At 42.6% G+C, this 20844-nt stretch overlaps 1 protein-coding gene across 1 annotated transcript in view; it reads right to left on the bottom strand.

The window, feature by feature from the left end:
• The window catches only part of uba7 (ubiquitin-like modifier activating enzyme 7), a 136641-nt gene extending 117229 nt beyond the window's left edge, over positions 1–19412 (bottom strand). Inside the window, exons 1-14 of the mRNA XM_063215438.1 lie at positions 19165–19412; positions 18912–19080; positions 18165–18299; positions 16846–16952; positions 16037–16127; positions 15653–15779; positions 14628–14725; positions 14337–14498; positions 11203–11367; positions 10470–10586; positions 6855–6935; positions 6354–6509; positions 1975–2140; positions 1–72 (exon numbers count right to left, since the gene is read on the bottom strand). The exon at positions 1–72 is cut by the window's left edge and continues 125 nt beyond it. Of these exons, the coding sequence (XP_063071508.1) occupies positions 1–72; positions 1975–2140; positions 6354–6509; positions 6855–6935; positions 10470–10586; positions 11203–11367; positions 14337–14498; positions 14628–14725; positions 15653–15779; positions 16037–16127; positions 16846–16952; positions 18165–18299; positions 18912–19080; positions 19165–19199 (1681 nt within the window). The 5' untranslated portion in view covers positions 19200–19412. The remainder of the gene's footprint in view (positions 73–1974; positions 2141–6353; positions 6510–6854; positions 6936–10469; positions 10587–11202; positions 11368–14336; positions 14499–14627; positions 14726–15652; positions 15780–16036; positions 16128–16845; positions 16953–18164; positions 18300–18911; positions 19081–19164) is intronic.
• Between the last annotated feature and the right edge of the window lie 1432 nt (positions 19413–20844).

Raw genomic sequence — 20844 nt, 5'->3', positions numbered from 1 at the left:
CCTTGGTGCCCCGGGTACCCCCTTCTAACATGGGCCTCTGGTAGCGCACGCAGAGCCCGTCCAGGTACACTCCTAGGGAGAGGGATTGACATATGACACTTTTATCCAAAACGAAGTGCAAATTACAAGAGAGGACAAAAACAGCAACACAGAACGGGTAGGGAAATTCAGAGTACATAGACATGGCAAAGGTACTATGGGATTTTATACATGATTAGTTTTCCTCTGAGGGAAAGCTCTCTTGGAAAAAGAAGAGTCTTCCCAAGCTTCTTAAAGCACAAAACAGCATACAGTGTCCAAAACATGACATTAACAGTTGAGCTGGAAGAAGCCTGCGGGCGGATTGTACCAAAGTAGGTGGATTTAGTGTCCGATCAGTGGTACACTTCCTAATGAAAATGTATTAATCAGACATTCATATGACCTTTAAAGAAGACTGAATTATGATATGTTCCTGAGTCAGGATACACAGGTAGAAAGACTAAACATACTCTTTCCCTGAATAAGACACATGAATAGCGGAAACCACATTGCATGTCAGCATGTGTTTTTCAACCACTGTATCGTGGCGCACTAATATGTTGTAGGAGATTGTCAGTTGTGCCTTGGGAAACTATTCAATTGCACCTCATTGGCCTCATCCTGTCTTGTAATTACAGTAATATAAGCTACAGTACAGACTAAGGACATAGACAGTATAGACATAGACAGTACTCACTGTCTTATGCCCATGTATGAGTACTGTCTATGTCTATACTGTCTATGTCCTTACCTAGATTAGTCTATGTCTGCATGGGAAAGCAAGAAACGTAATTTCAAATTCTTTGTATGACCAGTGCATGTAAATAAATTGACAATAAAACCAACTTGACTTAACTTGACTTTTTTTTTTTACATTTTACATTAGTGGTGTGCCTAGAGATTTTTTTCCATTGGAGAAAAGAGTACGCTGGGTCAGGGAAGGTTAAAAAACACTGCTGTATGTTATGCGTACTGATGACAGCGTGTACCAGAGTGATGTAACATGCTGTGCATAGGCTATGTATGGATTCTGCAACCAGAGCTGGGGCCAACACGGTGGAAGTCATAAAGGCAGGCATATGCCACAAGCCATTTGTCTCTCCCTAGCACGTGGAGAGCCATTTGCGTGTATTTGTAAACAGATTCAAGTTTCTGACTACACATACTAGTCTATAAAGTCTATAAAAAATTATAAATATGTACATCAGTACATACATTATGTACATATGTACATATCAAATTATATCAGATTTTTTTTTAATCAAATGCACAGTCAATTAAGATTCACTGCAATTGCAAGGTAATTAAAAATGGTCCATATCAGTATTTACCAGTGCCTTTGAGTAAAATAAACAGAAATTGTCTATTAACATTAAAACAAAACAACAAAACAAGCAGTCATGGGTGAGCGGTTAGGGCGTAAGACTTGCATCCCAGAGGTTGCCGGTTCGACTCCTGACCCGCCAGGTTGGTGGGGGGAGTAATCAACCAGTGCTCTCCCCCATCCTCCTCCATGACTGAGGAACCCTGAGCATGGTACCGTCCCACCGCACTGCTCCCCATGGGGCGCCACTGAGGGCTGCCCCCTTGCACGGGTGAGGCATAAATGCAATTTCGTTGTGTGCAGTGTGCAGTGTTCACTTGTGTGCTGTGGAGTGCTGTGTCACAATGACAATGGGAGTTGGAGTTTCCCAAAGGGCTTTCACTTCACTTTCACATTTAAATGTGGGCCCTGCCGTGGCCAGCCGGTAGGGCACTCGTCTGCCATACGGCCGACCCAGGTTCGATTCCAGCAATTCGATTGAGCCCAGGTCATTTGCCGACCTCTCCCCATCTCTCTCCCCATTCGCTTCCTGTCTACTTCTCAAACTGTCCTGTCAAATAAAGTCGTAAAAGACAAAAAAAAACATTTGAATGTGATAATGGAAATGTATCTGAGTGTTAGTCACTCACTGGCCTCCACATTGTCCAGGGCTGCAGCCACTCCGTCCAGCTGCCTGAAGAAGCTGTAGCCGTACACCCCCTCGCTCTCTGGACCCAGACGGTTCTGGTGAGCTGAGATGTTCAGAGCCGGGTTCATCTCCCGCACCGCCCGCGCTGCCACCTCGGCCTTCTGCCTCTGCACACACCAACACAAGGAGAGAGAGAGAGAGAGAGACAGAGAGAGATAGAGAGAGAGAGAGAGAGAGAGAGAGAGAGAGAGAGAGAGAGAGAGAGAGAGAGAGAGAGAGAGAGAGAGAGAGAGAGAGAGAGAGACCCAAAGAAATATATATAAACTTTATTACAGGCTTGAGATCCACAAGGGGTACTTTACAATGCACACATCAATTGTACATCAATAATAACATGAATATGATTCAGGAGTTAATTAAATGTTTCAAAACTCTCTCTAAAATACATGTTCTTATTGTAAATAGTAATTTGTTCCTATAATATATATTATTACAGTGTTGTTATATGTTGTACCGTGTAGCGCAGGGGAGTAGAGTTGTCCAGCTGGGACTCGAACCCAGACCTTGGGTAGTAAACTGGGGCTCTGACCACTACACCAAAGAGCCAGGCTCTTTGGCATGACAGTCAGAACACACCCACAACCCTAGTGATGGTCACTCCATCACACTGCCTTCCCCTTCGGGAAGCATACCCATGCGCTTCACACACTCATGGTGTCCTTCACGCAACTGCCCATCATGCTTCTCCCATCCAGTGTGCCCCATCATCAATGCTTCACCCATCACTGGGGTCCCTCACACCGGGGTCACCAATCCTGAGGGTCCCTCACATGGAATTACGGCTCACACACAATGGGTACGCTTCCGATGGCCTCACGGTAGCCATACCACTTCTGACACCATTTGTAGCGAAGGGGAATAGAGTTGCACAGCTGGGACTTGAACCCAGACCTTCTCGGGCAGTAAACTGGGGCTCTGACCACTACACCAAAGAGCCAGGCTCTTTGGCGTGACAGTCAGAACACACCCACAACCCTAGTGATGGTCACTCTATCACATACCGGTATACTGTATTTAAGAAAATATTTTATTGGTCTTTCACGAAAACACAGCATGTCTCAATTTCAATTACTAGAAATAATTTCAGAGACAAAGCGAGAGAGAGAGAAAGAGAGAGAGAGAGAGAGAGAGAGAGAGAGAGAGAGAGAGAGAGAGAGAGAGAGAGAGAGAGAGAGAGAGAGAGAGAGAGAGAGAGAGAGACAGAGTGAGTGTATAAGAGAAAATGTGAAACGTTATCAAAAGAGGAAAGAGGAATAGCGCGTTGCAAAATGTAAGAAAGGGGAACGAGAGATTTACTAATGAAGGAAAAGATGTGAAGGGCTTGAGAGGAAGTGTAAAAAATGACTCCTTGGCCTGTCTAATCTAATCTACATCTCCACACGCTCCCTCAAAACCCCAACCAACAATTACCACGGCCATCATGTTTACTACAGAACATTATCGCAGAACGTATCCTTCCCCAGGTGGCCCTGTCTGCTTATAAGTCTTATGTAATGCTCACCACAAGTGAAGCCCTTTTCACATAGCCAGGACTGTCACAACCAGGCACGCAAACAAGGCAATTGTCTAGGGCCCCCAGCTGAGAGGGGGTCCCCTGGTAAGGACTGGATATGTATGATAAGTAGCCAAATGAGACCTTTTCGACTGTGCCAAAACCTCCCTAAATTCAATAACCAAACTGTGTAATCTTAATGCTATTGAAATCTCTCTCGAGCACCCACATTCACAATTGTTTGAAGAGAAAGAAAGTTGTCCCTCCAAGTCCATCTTTGCCTAGGGCCCCCAAATACCTTGCAACAGCCCTGAAGATAGCCTGACTGTTCCTGCCGTTTAGAAGGCAAGCGGAGAACACGGGAAAAGCTGTTGATGCCAAACATCCTTTGAATACTTCAGGCCATTATGCCCTTAGTGTGTAATGAGAGGAGGAAGGACAGTGATCAGCAGGGCAGGCTGCAGGAACACTTCACACTGCCTCCAGGAAGTATTCACACCCCTTTCACATTTTTTCCGCCGCCGAGGAGGTTATGTTTTCGGTCACGTTGGTTTGTCTGTGTGACCCTAGTGACCGCTAATTGAATTGCGGACAGGGTGCATTTTGACATTCCAGTTTCTAACTCCACAAAAAGTAGGAAAAAAGACTTACAGAAAAAATGGGGTGTAACATAGTCAAATGTTCTATCAAACAGAGGCCTGCACTCTCAGAGTGCATCTAGTTTTAACCTGCAACCATCTACTCCTGTATTTACTAAATGTTTTCTTTTTCAATAAACAGCACCCTCAGCACCATGTAGCCTCACAATCACAAGGCTTACATGACATTTTTAATTCCGAATTAATCATTCAGAATTAAAATAGTTCCGTCGAGTTTACTTTGATCTTTCATTTAATTCCGAATTGTGAGGTGCTTACATGACGTTTTCAAAGTGGAATTAAGCTTTAATTCAGAATCAAAGTGAGTTAAATGAAATGAATGAAATGTCTCATGTAAACATAGCAAATGTGCACCGTTCTGCCAGTTGCATGTGGTAATAAACATTGAAAAGAATGGACTACTATTGTGCGACTGCAACTTTACACAGGGCCTTTAGTAACTAATGCATTATGACCTGGACCCCGTTTCTCGAAAGCATCATTGCTAACCAGTTGGCAACTTACTAGGTTTCCAATTGGAAAGTGCATTGCAAGCAAGTAAGTTGCTAATTTAGGTAGCAACAATGTTGTTGAGAAACGCACCCCTGGTCATGACCTGCCCTTCGGGTAACAGCAAAATCCTAAAAGGAACCATCTCCTAACAGAATAATGACAGCAAAATGAAGAAGTGAAGCATTTTGTGAACATACAAGTATAATGAAAGTGCCTGTGTGTATGTGTGTGTGTGTGTGTGTGCGTGTGTGCGTGTGTGCGTGTTTGTGTGTGTGTGTGTGTGTGTGTGTGTGTGTGTGTGTGTGTGTGTGTGTGTGTGTGTGTGTGTGTCTACCTTGTGTGCGCCTATAATGTAAATGACAGTCAAATCACGAATTGTTGCTGAATCAAGAACAGTCTTTTACAAGATGCTACAAGACGCGTATGTATACGTTCCCGGACTGTGCGTCTCCTCTCTGCCTGCTGGTTGGTTGGTGGCCCCCCGTCAGCCATAAAAGTCGACAGCGGCGGCAGTAGAGAGTGGTGGCCAGTCACCAGAGGTCATCCAGCCCAGCCAGCCACAGCCCCACACAGAGCTCCACAGTGCTTCTGCAACAGTGGCCACTTGTAACGGGAGACGAGAGAGTAGAGGGGTAACTGCCCTTCGACCTCTGGAGCTGTCCACGGCAGGCGACCTGTGACCGGGCCCACTTAACCAGGTCAGGCATTTTAGAGTCTCCTCCACCGCCCCACCACCTCCCCACCCCACCCACACAGACAGACAGCAAGGGGGTCCAGAACAGTGTGTGCTCTAACGCCCAGAGGGTGGTGGCGGTGTCTCTTTACCTGATATTCGGTATTAGGGTATTGGGTTACCCCCCTTGCCTAAAGTGTCGGGGCATGGGCACAGACTGTCCGGCCCAGTTCACCTCTCGTCTAATCCATCACTCATCAACGAGCGTGTCACACATGAAGGTGACAAGCTGATTTGCACGTGATTCATGTCTTGTCTGTATCCTCCTATTGGATTGCTGCACGGCATGTGCCACATGTGGCTATTTTAGTTTGTTGTCTAAAAGTACTAAACAGGACTCTAAATAAACCCTTTTTCATCACCAGATAAGAAGGCTAATAGATGTTAATCTTACTAATCAAATACACACTCACTAATGGGTCAAAGTGGCTGGTAAGTTGGCTGTTAATTTAGAGCCCTGTTTCTAAATACAGTGTGGAACTTACTTAACTCCTTTGCGCATAGCCTATGTTATAACCTTACTGTCACCAAAATTGCATTGGTTGTGTCTTAATCTGTTACTCAAGGCTCTCTGTACTGTCCTAGCAACGTTATAATGTTGTTGAGTATTTTCAGCAAATAGTGAATAGGCCCGCTGGCGACCCCATCTGCAGTAAGAAGTTTACCCCTTAGCGCATAGCCTATGCTATAACCTTACTGTCACCAATATTGTAAATTAGCGGAGTCTTAATCTGTTGCCCGTCCCGCCATGCTTTAGTGTGGAGTCGGCCTTAACATTTTTATTTCATGGCTTAAAATGGAAAAAAAAACATTGCACACACACACGCACACATTCAATTTCGAAGCAGTTCCTTTGTGGCAACACAAAGCGAGATCGAATGGTTGATATCATACAAGACACTTGTCACACCAACACTTAGGGATGGGATCAGTCAGTGTCTTACCCCGACGTCCTGAGACCTGAACAAAAACTGTCGATTGAGGTTCGATCGCTCAATGGAGTCCATGTCAGTCACCGTGATGTGCCCGCCCTCTCCAGCTCCTAGGCCAATCAGGGCGAAATTCTTTAGCAGCTCGCAGCCGATGGCACCAGCACCAACCTAGATGTAATGTGAACATTAAAAGCAGTGAAGCCTGTGTTGGGCTCATAATTAATGGCATTCATGAAAACCTTGAAAATTAATTTAATGTTGTGTTTACGTTAGGCACCATATACCTCACAGAGACATAAAATAGCCTACCAAACAGAACAGTCCTTTTAATATATGTTTAACAAAAACGGAAAAAAAAACACACACTACTACTTCACTATCCCTGCAGGGGAAATACCATTTAAACCTCAAGCATTTCCTGTTCTCAGGCTTTGGGCATCTCCAGCAGTGGACAGCCGAGAGAAACTGGTGGAAGATCGCCCTCTGTTGGTACATAATGAGAACAACACTCACCATGAAATACCTCATCCTGGCCAGCTTGTCCTGAAAGGCTGAGCCAAACACGGCAATCTGTCCATCATAACGGCACCCTTTCTGAAGGAACATAGAGAGCAAACGAAAGGGTTTCATTGACATTTTTGTATTGGACATTCCATTGCATTGCATTGCAAAATACATTTTATATAAGTTAAAAAAGCATGTTCTCAAAATATTTGAACGGCAAGAATTAACACATAGGTGACAGACTCGGCTTCAGTCCCCATGTCTGCAGATGGATACTGGACTTTCTCAGTAACAGACCTCAGTCTGTATGCATGGGAAAACATTATTCGAGACCCATCACCCTAAATACAGGCGCGCCGCAGGGATGTGTGTTGAGCCCTTTTTTGTACTCCCTCTTCACTCATGACTGTGATCCTAAGCACAGCACAAACACCATCATTAAATTTGCTGACGACACAACCGTGATTGGCCTGATCTCTGACAACAACGAGACGGCCTACAGAGAGGAGGTGGAGCAGCTGGCACGCTGGAGCCAAGACAACAACCTGGCCCTTAACTCCAAGAAAACAAAGGAGGTGATCCTGGACTTCAGGCGGTGTGGCCAGGGCAACCACTACCACCAACCCATCAACATCGGAGGGGAGCCAGTGGAGGTTGTACAGAGCTTCAGATTCCTGGGTGTGCACATCAGCGAGGACTTGTCATGGAGCGCCAACACCTCTGCAATGGCTAAAAAGGGATCCCAAAGGCTATATTTCCTTCGGACTCTAAAGAAGGCCCAGCTACCACGAGATCTGCTCACTAACTTCTACAGGTGCACAATTGAATCAGTAATTACATACAGCATTACATCTTGGTACACCAGCTGCACACACGACAACAAGAAAATGTTACAGCGCATCATTAAAACAGCAGAGAGAATCATTGGATGCCAACTACCCACACTTGAGGAGATCCACCATACACGCTGCACAAACAGAGCATTAAACATCCTTAAAGACCACACACACCCTGGTCACAGGCTCTTTACCATGCTACCATCTGGCAGGCGCTTTAGGACTCTGCGTGCCCGCACTACGAGAATGAGGGACAGTTTTTATCCCACTGCCATTAGAGTTTTGAACTCAATACGTCACCTGCCCCCCCTCAATACTTCAGGACTATCGATACTGTGAGATGCACATGGATTTTTATGGATTTTTATATATTATTTATTTCTGTGAATATATCTTTTATTTTGTGGGCATTTGTGGGTTGCTACTAAACATAATCTCACTATATTTATATAGTGACAATAAAAGTCTACTCTACTCTACTCTACTCTAGAACCTCTGAACAGTCATTTCCAATAATAAAATGCAAAAGTCATTTTTTTTGTCAAAAGTCAGAAGTTTTGCAACGAAACCCTTCAAACATTGGCAAACAGTTATTGGTATCAAGAACAAAGGTCCATCACCTATTTTCTGGTTTTACTTGTGAAATTTCTTTCACGATTTCAAAAAACGTCAAGAGAAGTCAAAATGCCACAATAGACCCCTAGAGGGCTGCCACAGCTGTATGTTGTACTTGGCTGTGTGTCAGACAATGTCTGGAAACGGGAGCATGTGGACTGTTGACACAGGCAGCACGCGGGACACACACATGAAGAGTTGGACACATGCAGTACAGTCAGAGACGGTCGCTAGATACAATGTCTGGTACAGTAGAGCTGCAATGGATCATGTGGGAATCAGAAATACAGTAAATCTAGCTTTTAGCGGCAGGCCATGGTAGTCAAGAGCTTGCTGCTTGTAATTTCTCAAGTACGCTAGATCAGTCAATCATCTGTCCTCACTCCTCATTGGTCAGTGTTTCAAATTTGGCGCCTTCTCTGCTTTATTCCTAACTCTTTGCTGTTCGCCTCCTTGCAACCCACCAGCTTCCCAGCTCCACATTGTCATGTATGTTCTGGGGGAATTATTTGCTCTCCTAATCTTAAATCTCTGTTTTCCTTAGCACTCATGGAAAACCAGGGGACTCCTCTGAACACAGCCAACAATGACTTTTTGGGAACGTACTCTGAACCGAACCGGAACCAAGGGCTCGTGTTCCTAGAACGTTCTTGGAACCAAAATTTGGTTCTCACATACACTGTGTGCAGAATTATTAGGCAAACGTGTTTTTTGACCATATTGTCTTTTTTATGCATATTTTCCAACAGCAATCTATATGAACATGAAAACCTATTGGATGTAAGCATTCCAGGTCATGCATATTTGTATAATAAGATGAAGATGTAGTTGAAGGTGCCCAACACCTTATATCAGGTGTGCATAATTATTAGGCAAATTTGTTTTCTTCTGGGAAAATGGGCCACAAAACAGATCTAACAAACTCTGAAATGTCTATAAACAATTTTGAAGTGTTCTAGAGGGATGTGGCTGTCTTGAAATTAGCAAAATGTTGGTCACGTTCGCACAGAACTATCAGATGCACCGTTACAAAGTCATCAGTCTCTTAAGAAATGTCACTGCCAAAGATTGAGAAGAATTTAACGTGAAGCTACAAAAAAAATATTACCCTGCAGTCCTATCATATTCCAGAACAGAAACCAACACCGAGTGTCCAAAAGAACAGGGTATTGAGCGCTCAGAGACATGGCCAAGGTAAGGTAGGATGACACCAGACAACCATTCAACAAGTTAATTAAGTCAAGACTGGGTCAAAAATACCTGGGGGCAGAATTTTCAAAGGTATTATGGACTTTGGAAAGTGACTCTTGACGGACAGGGTGGATGAACCCATGGCTGGATCTTTTAGAGGGAGAAAATCGCATCATTTGCGAAGACAATGGTATTTATGCAGTAATCTGCTGGTATTTGAGTGGAACTCGGGAACTGATCTGAGTGTGCGCATCACTGATATAGCCATAGGCTCATCAACCTGGTCCATTAACAGTCACTTTCACTAGTTCATAAAACCATTGAAAAAACTGTCTGAAGACATTCTTGACCCAGTTTTGACTTAAGTTTCTTGTTGAGTGGTCTTCAGGTTTCAACCTGTTTTACCTTGGCCATGTCTCTGAGTGCTGAATACAATGTTCTTGTGGACACTCGATGTAGGTTTCAGTTCTGGAATATAACAGCACTGCAGGGTAATAGTTTTGTGGTAGTTTCATCTTCAATCCTTCTCAATCTGGCAGTTACTTTGTGGGCACATATCATGTGACACTGATGGCTTGTAACGGTGCATTAGATGGATGTGACCAATATTTCAAGACAGCCACACCCTTCTAGAAGACTTCAAAATTGTTTATAGTCTTTACAGAGTTTGTTAGATCTCCTTTGTGGCTCATTTTCTGAGAGGAAAACAAAGTTGCCTAATAATTATGCACACTAATTTTGCCCTGATATAGGGTATTGGGCTCCTTCGATCACACCGTCTCTTATTATACCAATATGCATGACCTGGAATGCTTAAATCCAATAGGTGTTCATGTCCATAAAGGGTGGTGTCGGACAATATGCATAAAATGGACGATATTGTCAAAAAACTTGTTTGCCTAATAATTCTGCACACAGTGTATTTGTACATCTGAGTAAGTTTTATTTATACACGTCTTTTTCCTATGGAAACTCAACTCACCGGTCCACACATGTCTTCTGTTAGGGCCTCTTCCTTATCCTCCTCTTCCTCCGGGAGACATTCAAATGCGTCAAAGTACAGCCACTGACACAGGGGAGTGAACTTCCCACTACAGGCCTGACACAGAATTTAGAAAGAACAAAATGAGTCAGAGAAACGAGGCTTCATGGGCATTAATCAGTTATAACACGCTGTGTTCTTTGGATATAGTGCGCCATTGGACAAACATGTTTGTTCACATCCAAGAGGATACTAAGGAATGTTTTAGTTATGAAATGAACATGGCGAGGAAAACAATATTTTACAGAAGGTTTCACTCCCTAAAATGTCAAAGGTTCACTCCCTAAAGTGACTAAAATGGTGATCATGGGTGCTTATCTTCAATTTATTCATACACTTGGACAAATGTCAAAGTTTACTGCAACAAATACTTAATTTGCACACTGCAAATTTCCCCTAGCCTACTGCTATTACAGGTGATTTGTGCACATACATTCTTGAACTAAACTCTAACTCTTGGACTAAACTTGTTCCCAAGTTTGTTCCCAAGACTGGAAAGCCAGTAGCCACAGTGGCCAGTAAGCAAGAAAGTTCATGTCAAGCCCTGCTATGTCCCACTGTATATTGCTGTTCTCTGTAGCTCCACACTGTGCATGTTGCTGTGTATGCCCCCCTTTGCAAGTGGCTTAGGATGAAAGTGTCTGCTGCTGTTCAATGTCATGCCACTGGTCACCTTCATAACCTCCTGGGCAGCTAGTCCTCCGATGAAGGCATTGATGGGGGCCAAGTCACCGCGGCAACTCATGGCCAGCTTCCTCACCACGCCCTCATGCAGCTCCTCCAGACTGGACGCCCCACTGCACGCCCTCGCCATGGTTACCAGCCTATCAGCATCCACCTGAGGATCAGCACCAGGAACAGAACAATGGCCTCATTTATATATAAGTCATTTGATTCAGAATGAACTCTATTTAATTCTGAATAAAGCTTTGAAAACGTCACAATTTGGAATTATGGAATAATTAAATGAAGGTTGAATGTAAACTCAAGGGAACTATTTAATTCGGAATTATAAATTTGGAATTAAAAACGTCATGTAAACGTAGCCACTGCAACACTACTGTATGCACCATATGGAGTAAACTATGTAGCGGACAAGTGAATATTTGATATTCTGAAAAACCCTGTTAGTGTTAATAAAAGGACAGACAGACAGCCCAAATGCAGAGAGTGAAAGTCATATGTTGCCACATACAGCACATGTATTCACACAATCCAATGAACAAAATGTTGTAATTTTACACTTCTGTCAATTCTCAACAGCGCCACTGCAAAGTCATTCCTCTTTTCCATTAAATTTTCCTTTCAACCAACAAAATACAGCCACTGACACAGGGGAGTGAACTTCCCACAACATGCAGAATTTTAAAAGAACGAAATGAGTCAGAGAAATGAGACCTCATGGCCATTAATCAGTTGATTACTGATAAATTCATTCCATTAATCACTGCTGTGCTTTACACTGTGTTCTCTGGATCTGATGTGCCATTGCACAAACATGTTTGTTCACATCCAAGACTATACAAAGGAAGATTTTAATTGGTGAAGAAAACAATATTTTACAGTAATTTTCAACCCTAAAATCCATCAAGAGTACCGAAAATAGGAAGACACTCTTCACTGTATAGTTAAGTCTCTGACGTTATGTAGCCCCATAATGCACACCATTCCTCCTGTGGCACGCTGCAATAGTCACTGAAAAGTTAACTACCATAGTACTACACTACTACTATGACCTGACACAGGGCCTTTAGTACAACCGTATCTCGCTCAATATTGTGGTGTCACCACGAAATCACTGGGAAAAACATCGGTAACACTTTCTATGAAGCCCATATCTATAGCGCATTATGAGTGCATTTATAACAAATTATAATGCGCATTATAATTACTTACAGCGCATTACGACTACACCTGTGATGTTTCATTATGCTTTATGTTAACAGTTTTGAATAACCATGAATCTAGCTTATAATGCTTTATAAATCCAAGGGTGTTATGAGTGCTCATGACTGGTTATAAACTACAGGCTGCCTGATGGGGCTTATAGTACATTATGAGTACTTATACCCCTCTATGCACAGACCTGGATGATAAACTGTCATAAGGACTCATAATATGCCATAATGTTCCATGTGAGTTCATAATTTGTCAATGTGTGCTCTAAGTAAAGTGAAGTTGATATGGATGCATCTATAATGCACTGTATAATGCACATCTATAATGCATCATAATGTACTGTATTGGAAGCCCCATCAGGCAGCCTGTAGTTTATATCCAGTCATGAGCACTCATAACACCCTTGGGTTTAGAAAGCTTTATAATAATAATAATAATAATAATAATAATAATAATAATAATAATTGTATTTGTATAGCACTGTGTCATACAAGGCATGTAACTCAAAGTGCTTAACAAATGGGAAAAAACATTGTTAGAGATAGATTTAAAAGGAGAGGTATAGAGGAGAGGCAGAAAAAGCAGGAAGGCAGAGGAAGAAGAGATAGACAGAGAATGTAGAGTCATAAGGTCAACGTAGGTTAGGACCAGGATTGTTAGATGTGTAAGGTCCATAGTGGCTGGGCCTATCATAAGTCATAGATAGTCACACAGAGATTGGGCGCTCAGGTGCGGCCCCTGGTGGCATCAGGGGTGAGGAAAAACTCCCTTTCGCTTGATTCATAGTTTGTGAGGGGGAAAAAAAAGCTCAGTGAGGTCTGAGAAAAAAGACCCCCTGTAGTCAGGAAGAAACCTCAGGCAGAGACCAGCGGCCACCTAGGGGAGCCCCCTGCCAGGGCTGGATTGCGAGTAGTAAGGGCGCTGCGGCAGCTGGGACACTATGACGCCTTGGCAGCTAGGAGTTGGCAAGGATGAAGAGGTGGGTCTTCAGCTGCTTCTTAAAGGAGTCGACGGAGGTGGCTGATCGGATCTCGATGGGGAGGGCGTTCCATCTCTTGGGCGCATAGCAGGCAAACGCGGCGTCGCCGATCTTCTTCTGCGGGGGGGTGGGGGTCCTTAGCAGCTTGGCATCAGTAGACCTGAGAGCTCGAGCAGGGGCATAAAAAGAGAGCATGTCTGAGATATAGCTAGGGGCAAGTCCATTTAATGCTTTAAATACTGTGAGCAGAATCTTAAAGTCGATTCTGTATGAGACAGGTAACCAGTGCAGGTCTGCCAAGACAGGAGAGATGTGCTCTCTCATTCTGGTTCTTGTTAGGATTCTTGCCGCAGAATTTTGAATGAGTTGCAATTTGTCAATTAATTTTTTTGGGAGATCAGAGAAGAGAGCATTGCAGTAGTCTATCCTACTGGTGACAAAGGCATGAATAAGTTTCTCAGCGTCTTGTCGGGGGGCCAAGCCGCGCACTTTGTTGACATTTCTAAGATGGAAAAAAGCAGATTTTGTTATCTTGTTGATGTGAGGCTCAAAGCTCAAATCCGAGTCTATGACCACACCTAGGCTAGTAACCTTATCTTTAATGTGTATGCTTAGGTCACCTAGGCTTGAGTGGAGTTTTTTATAAGCTAGATTCATGGTTATTCATAACTTTAAACATAAAGAATCATGAAACATCATGGTTGCACATGTAATGGGCATTATAATTTGTTATAAATAATGCGCTATAATGCGCTATAGATATGGGCTTCATAGAAAACATCTATAACACTCGTGGTGCCGTCACGATAAAGCCCCGTTTTTTTGTGATTGGGCCATGCTTCTGCGCCCAATGCATTTGAATGCACTATGACTTCATTGCCATTCTGGTAACAGCAAATTTATAACAGGCTAAATAACATAGAGCTGACCTTTGACCTGGAGCTTGGTAAGTGCCCTGTGCTTTTCTCAAACTGGTGTAGAGCCTGGAAGGCAATGTGTAGGGTGCGATGTTCCTCCAGCTTGCCGTAGTCAGTCGGTACCATCATCTCGGAACTCCTCACGGCTTCCTCCAGAGCCACACAAAAGGATTTCTACAGCAAGGACAGACAAAGCACATTGGGGTTTTGGTAAATTCCAGGATATTGATAGCAATTACAAAGGCCTATAGCATTGATAAAAGGCTTATTTGATTGTCCTTGTTTTGATGTAGGCACACGTACAAATGTTATAGTTGCTGCCTTCTTCACTTCTGATGCCACTCCACCTTTCTCATAGGCCGAGAAACGTGAGGTGTCACAGATACTGAAGGAGTAGTCATCTGAGAAAATAACAACACATCACATAACATTACATTACATTACATTGCATTTGGCAGACGCTTTATAACCAAAGCGACTTTCAAAAGAGGACATAATCAAGCCAACATCACAAGCAAATACAAAGTGCACAGGAGATAATACAGAACAACAAGTGCAGTTGCAAAGAGGGGTTAGAGGGTTAGAGGGTTTTTTATTTTTATTTTTTTTATAAAGAGTAAATAACAAGTACACACACACACAAACACACACAGACAAACTAAACAACACATAACGGCAATGTTAGTGCAATCAAATGACAATGAAGGGAAATGATTGAAAAAGAGGGATACTATACATACTGCATGTATCATATCACAGGTTCATCATGAATATCAGACAGTGACAGTGATAGTGGTCTGGGGACAGTGGTAATCTCAATACCGAAAATCGAGGTGGCTCTGGTGCAACACAGGAATGCACTAAGGCTGTAACAATATTGTATCGAAATCGCGATAAGCCATGATACTGCACCACAGTGCAAGAAGGCAATATCATGATGCACCCCTCCAAGTTCTGTTTCTGCTCAGTCCAGAAAACAACCACATGGTATGATGTGATACTGAAAATATTCAACTACTTAACAACATTGCTATGACATTACCGAGAGCCTTAAGCAACAGATTAAGACATAGCCATTACAATGTTGGTGACAATAGGGTTATAACATAGGCTATGTGCAAAGGTGTTAAAAAGATGCACAAAATCGTGAGGTGTATTGAACCATAGGTCAAAAATTGTGATACAAACCAAATCGTGACTTGAGCGTATCGATGTTACAGCCCTAGACTCCACCCATGCATAGTATACTATATGGGCTCCCTGCTTGTGGGGACTCAGATATGAATCCGGCTGGGGTCATTTCTTAACCCTACTCCTTCTCTACTCACCCAGTATCTGGATTTCTACAGGCCCACAGGTGTTAAGCTCCACCATGCCTTGCACCCCAGAGAAGGTGACATGGGTGACATCCACAAAGTCATGCTCCTCAGTACACGTCACCTTGCCAGGGTTTCCCTTCAGGCACAGAATTCAGCAGGTTAAATTCAATATATACAACATTTTATTTTATTTGCAATAATGTCAATCAATAGGTAAGTCCCAAAATATATTTATATAATTGTATTATTTTCAGTAATCTTAAGTAGAAGCATTGATGATCTTATTACTACGGCATTACTTACTACAGCACTTCCTGCCATTTGGTAACATAATGTATAATTCTGTCCGTGTTACAGGAATAAGGTAAGATTATGAAGGTTATTTTACCCTACCTTTGTGATCGAGTCCACCATGACAGAGAGAGGAGTCTCTCCATCACAATCCAAAACCCTAAACTGCTCTCCAAAATCACAGAACAGCTGGCTGGAAGAAACCCCAGACAAAGGCATCTGAGTGCAGTGCACGATTGGACCAGTTCAGTAACAATGCGTTTGTTAATTTTGTTTCTACTACAGCTCCAAGATCGCTCAACACTCTGGCAGTTGAGATGGTTTCATTGGAGTGTTATGGAATGTGGAATGCAAAAAAAGTTTATATGTAGAAATATTCTTCGGATTTCGTACCATATCACACTGCAAACAAGGTGAAATTGAAGTAGTCTGCAGTGTACCTGTGCTGCACTATACTGTACACAACTTCCTGATGTGCTGAGGCGCTTAAAGATTTCCTTGTATCAGTGCTGATTTCAGAGAATCTGCTCAGTAGCTTGTTTTACCAGTTTACAGGCCACCTCACCAGACAGGTGAAATAGATTTTGAATTCACTTTCAATTCAAAGGAAAACGAATTGCAACACAAAATACACATGCCATCTCTGCAGTTGTTCAGTATTGTGTGTGTGTGTGTGTGTGTGTGTGTGTGTGTGTGTGTGTGTGTGTGTGTGTGTGTGTGTGTGTGTGTGTGTGTGTGCGTGTGCATGTGTGTTTTTGTGGTCAAATAAAAAAGACTTAATAATGGGCTTCCCGGCAGCTCTAAAAAGCATATTTTAGATAAAGTTACCAGCAGAGGACGGAAATATTTGAGAAATACAAACTAACGATAAATTGGCTATAATAAGCTCAACGCTACAAATGAATACTGACCCACAAAGTCCTTTAGTATCAGCAATGACAAGTTTGATGTTCCTGGAGTGACAAAAGTCTCCAATACGCTTCTGTTCATCAAGTGAAGAATTTGTCAGAACCACCACCTTCAAAGGAGAGGGAGGACATAATATTCAGGTCAATAATACATTTGTTAACACTGACGATTATATACAGTACATCAGTGATATTTCAGTTATTATACTGTGTTACAGTTACATTTATTGGGCTTAATTTATCAACACATAGAGTTAATATATGCTATACCATATTCAGGCAATTGGCCCATAGACACCCAGGTTTGAGTCTGGGTCATATCCCCCCACTCCCACACACACACACTTGTCTTGTCCCTCTCCTCACTGCCTTGCCGTAAAGTAGCATTTCCCAGCCTGGGGTATGTGTATATAGGGCAGAGGTGTCAAAAGGAAAAGTTAAAAAAAAAAAGAAAAGAAAACAGTTTCCTTCCAACACAAGTAACTTATCTGAGTAACCATTAGACCCATGTCCTTGTCTTACGATCAGCTAACTCTGCACTGGTTGGATCAAGTTTGTGGTGGTCCTTGTTAGGTTTTCAGTGCTTTTCAGTAACAACACAGTCTATCTATCTCATTAGGTACAATGGAGTAAAAGGTGTAACAGCTACGTAATGCCATGTGCTAGTGTTGTAATTACACCACAAAAGTACTTTACTTTTACTTTTGACACCTCTGCTCTAGGGGTGCACGAGCACACGACAGGGGGGTACGTGGAAAAGTGTAATGATATCAAAAGTAAGGAGATGAGTAACATTGGGATAAAGAATCAGATAAAGACCATGAGTTAGGGGGTACTCATGGTATGACAAAAAGGCTTAAAGGGACACTGTGCAGGAAATGGTCAAAAAAGGCACTGCAACTATGCTGCTCATTGAAAATGTGTTGCCTATTGCCAAATTTGATCTTTTTATGAACGTTTATTAAGTAATAAACTAATATTTTGTAGTATGGCCCATGTACAGTCATTTTTGCAGCTAAAAATGGCTAGTTCTGGAAATTCAAAATTCCAGTCATAATGAATAGTTGGAATTTGATGGTGGTGATAAGTATTCATGAAAAAGGTAACGTTATTGAATGGGTAGCATGATTTCTGGAAATAAACAGCTAAAAATCTCACACAGTGTGCAGGACAAAAAAAGTTGGAAAACCCTGCCTCAAAACGCCCTGTAAAAGTTTTAAAACAGAAAGTCACGTCTGACACTTTGGGCCATGTGGAAACACTTTGATACTGCCAGACACTTTGACGAAAACATCAAGCATGTGCAAGATCCATCAACTGACCTGGAACTGACTGAGCAGGCCTTCCTCCAACGGTCCACTATGAGCCTCCACTGACACATGAGCATTGAGACGGGCCAGACAGCTGACACAGCTCTGGGCTCTATTCCGGCCCAGGTCAGCCTCCTTACAATAAAACTGAGAAAATAAAGTTGGAAAATAGTTGGAATTCAACACATGTAAATACAGTCATAGCATGTAGAAATAGGTACTAATGACACAAATACTATTAAAGGGCAGTCATGGGTAAGCGGTTAGGGCGTCAGACTTGTAGCCCAAAGGTTGCAGGTTCGACTCCCGACCCGTCAGGTTGGTGGGGGGAGTAATTAACCAGTGCTCTCCCCCATCCTCCTCCTCCATGACTGAGGTACCCTGAGCATACCGTCCTGCCGCACTGCTCCCTTGGGGCGCCATTGGAGGCTGTCCCCTTGCATGGGTGAGGCATAAATGCACTTTTGTTGTGTGCAGTGTGCAGTGAACACTTGTGCGCTGTGAAGTGCTGAGTCATGACAATGAGAGTTTGAGTTTTCCAGTTGGGCTTTCACTTTCACTTCACTAAAGACCAGTCAACTTTAGGAGTTAGTGCCAAGTGTTTGTAAAAAAAAACAATAAAAAGAACCACATCACCACGTACTGAAAATTCAAACCACACATAAAGTCAAGTAATTACAAAATAATATCACATAGGCTACTGTGTGTTCAGTGATAACAAGTGAAGTCGGCTAGGTTCCGCATAGAATGTTTGTCTACCTGAGACGACAGGTCATTCCATTCCACCATTCCCTCATCTTGCACCAAGACGGAACGAACACCGGCAAGAATAACATTCTTGGCTACCTCTACACCAAGACCACGCATCCCCGCAATAAGTATGTCAGCTTCACCCATCCGTCGCATAGCATCATGACCGAGGACGTACCTGCCAGACAAACATGTAGAAACTGTAGTTACAGTTGTGGAGTTTGCTTGAGTATCATATGGAAAGGTAGGCCTAAGCACTTACAGCTGCCGGGAATAAAATCCTTCGTCAATGTCCATCTTTATTTTCTTCTCTTGGCAACGAAGAGCAAAACTGAAAGAGAGGTAGCCCAAGTAATCGGGTCAGAGATAACGCGTTATTCGTGGTATTGCAACGGCTGCAAAAGCAGTCAGTACACTTTCCTGGCGACTTTCACTTTCATTTCTCCGCAAATTCTTAGCATTCATTTGAGTTACTTGCTGGGTTTCAAACGTAACCACACAGTTCTGATACGTGCTCTACACCTGTATCGATTAATGCAACGCTTTAGTGCGGTCGTGAGTTCTTGCCACACATGATGAACATAGGCTCTACGCGCTTGAAGATGAATGAGAATTGGGGAGGTATCTGCAACCTGTACAGAGTGTACGTATAGACAGGAGATGGCGCCATTGTGTAGCTGGAGAGGTCAGGCGCAGTGCACCAAGAATATAAAGTCTGTGATACAGTAATGTGTGTGGGTTCAACCACCATAAATAAGAGTTGTTGGAATTTGATGATGCGTTCTGCTCCATTATTTATTTGTTAATCATGTTACTGTTTCTACGACAAGCACAATGGTACAATAATAAGTACATTAAAAAGTGAAGCACACATCACAAAATATGTTACAAAATAAGCTATATGCAAAATAAGCTATTAATTACATCTCTAATTTATTTATTTATTTATTTATTTATTTATTTATTTATTTATGTATTTATTTATTTATAACATCTCTGTGTATATATTGAATTTAAGGTTCAGGTTTTCAAGTCATCTTTGCAGACAGTAAGGAACTTTGTGAAGCTCATTCACAATAAATCTGAATAAATGCAGTCTGCAGGTAGCTCCTTTTAAATGCTTTCTAACATCAAATACCCTAAGAAAAAAGTAATACAAGAATAATAACATTTAAGATATTGAACAGACATAATGTAGCGATTGGCGTACAACATAAGGGAGGAGAATATATTGAAATATTATACAGAGATGGCAGCTGTGAGCGTACCATAACACGAGCCAAGGCATTATACTGATACACCTGTTATAAACTTATTTATGGGAATTGTGGCCCTTTCCTTTAGGCCTAAACAGCAGTATTTAGCAGCTCAACTAATTTGTTAGATGAATAATTCATAGCACTGTGTCCACTGGAGAGAACCTTTGCTGTTTTGTCCTGATTAACATTTTGGAGTGTAATGAACCAATTTACTGTTTGTCTTGTTCGTGTAGGCCAATTGTTTACATCCTGCCAAGCTGGCAGCCTGCCTTGGCCTTATTGTAGCCTAGGGCCACGCGGCTCCCTCTGTGCATAGCTTAGCAAGGGTATCCATCACTCTCTATGCCCAAGCCAAGAGAGCGCCGCTCAAATCAAGTTGGGCATAGTCACTCACTGGGCAACCTTTGGAGTCATTCATGTGAATATTTAACCTTGACTATTTATCTATCCAGGGTGTGTGCATGCATGTCTGCTGTAGGTAAGTGAATTTGTGTGTGTGTGTGTGTGTGTGTGTGTGTGTGTGTGTGTGTGTGTGTGTGTGTGTGTGTGTGTGTGTGTGTGTGTGTGTGTGTGTGTGTGTGTGTGTGTGTGTGTCTGTGTCTGCGCGCGCGCGTGCTTAATTGTCTGTATGGATTTTACATTAATTGGTAGGCCTAAAGCAAATGAGCAAATAAAAAAAACGA

This window comes from Engraulis encrasicolus, chromosome 14 (assembly GCF_034702125.1).
Source record: "Engraulis encrasicolus isolate BLACKSEA-1 chromosome 14, IST_EnEncr_1.0, whole genome shotgun sequence".
In the NCBI taxonomy this organism is placed as follows: domain Eukaryota; kingdom Metazoa; phylum Chordata; class Actinopteri; order Clupeiformes; family Engraulidae; genus Engraulis; species Engraulis encrasicolus.
Note: the sequence above shows the minus strand (reverse complement) of the source record. Positions and strands in the feature narration are given on the sequence as shown.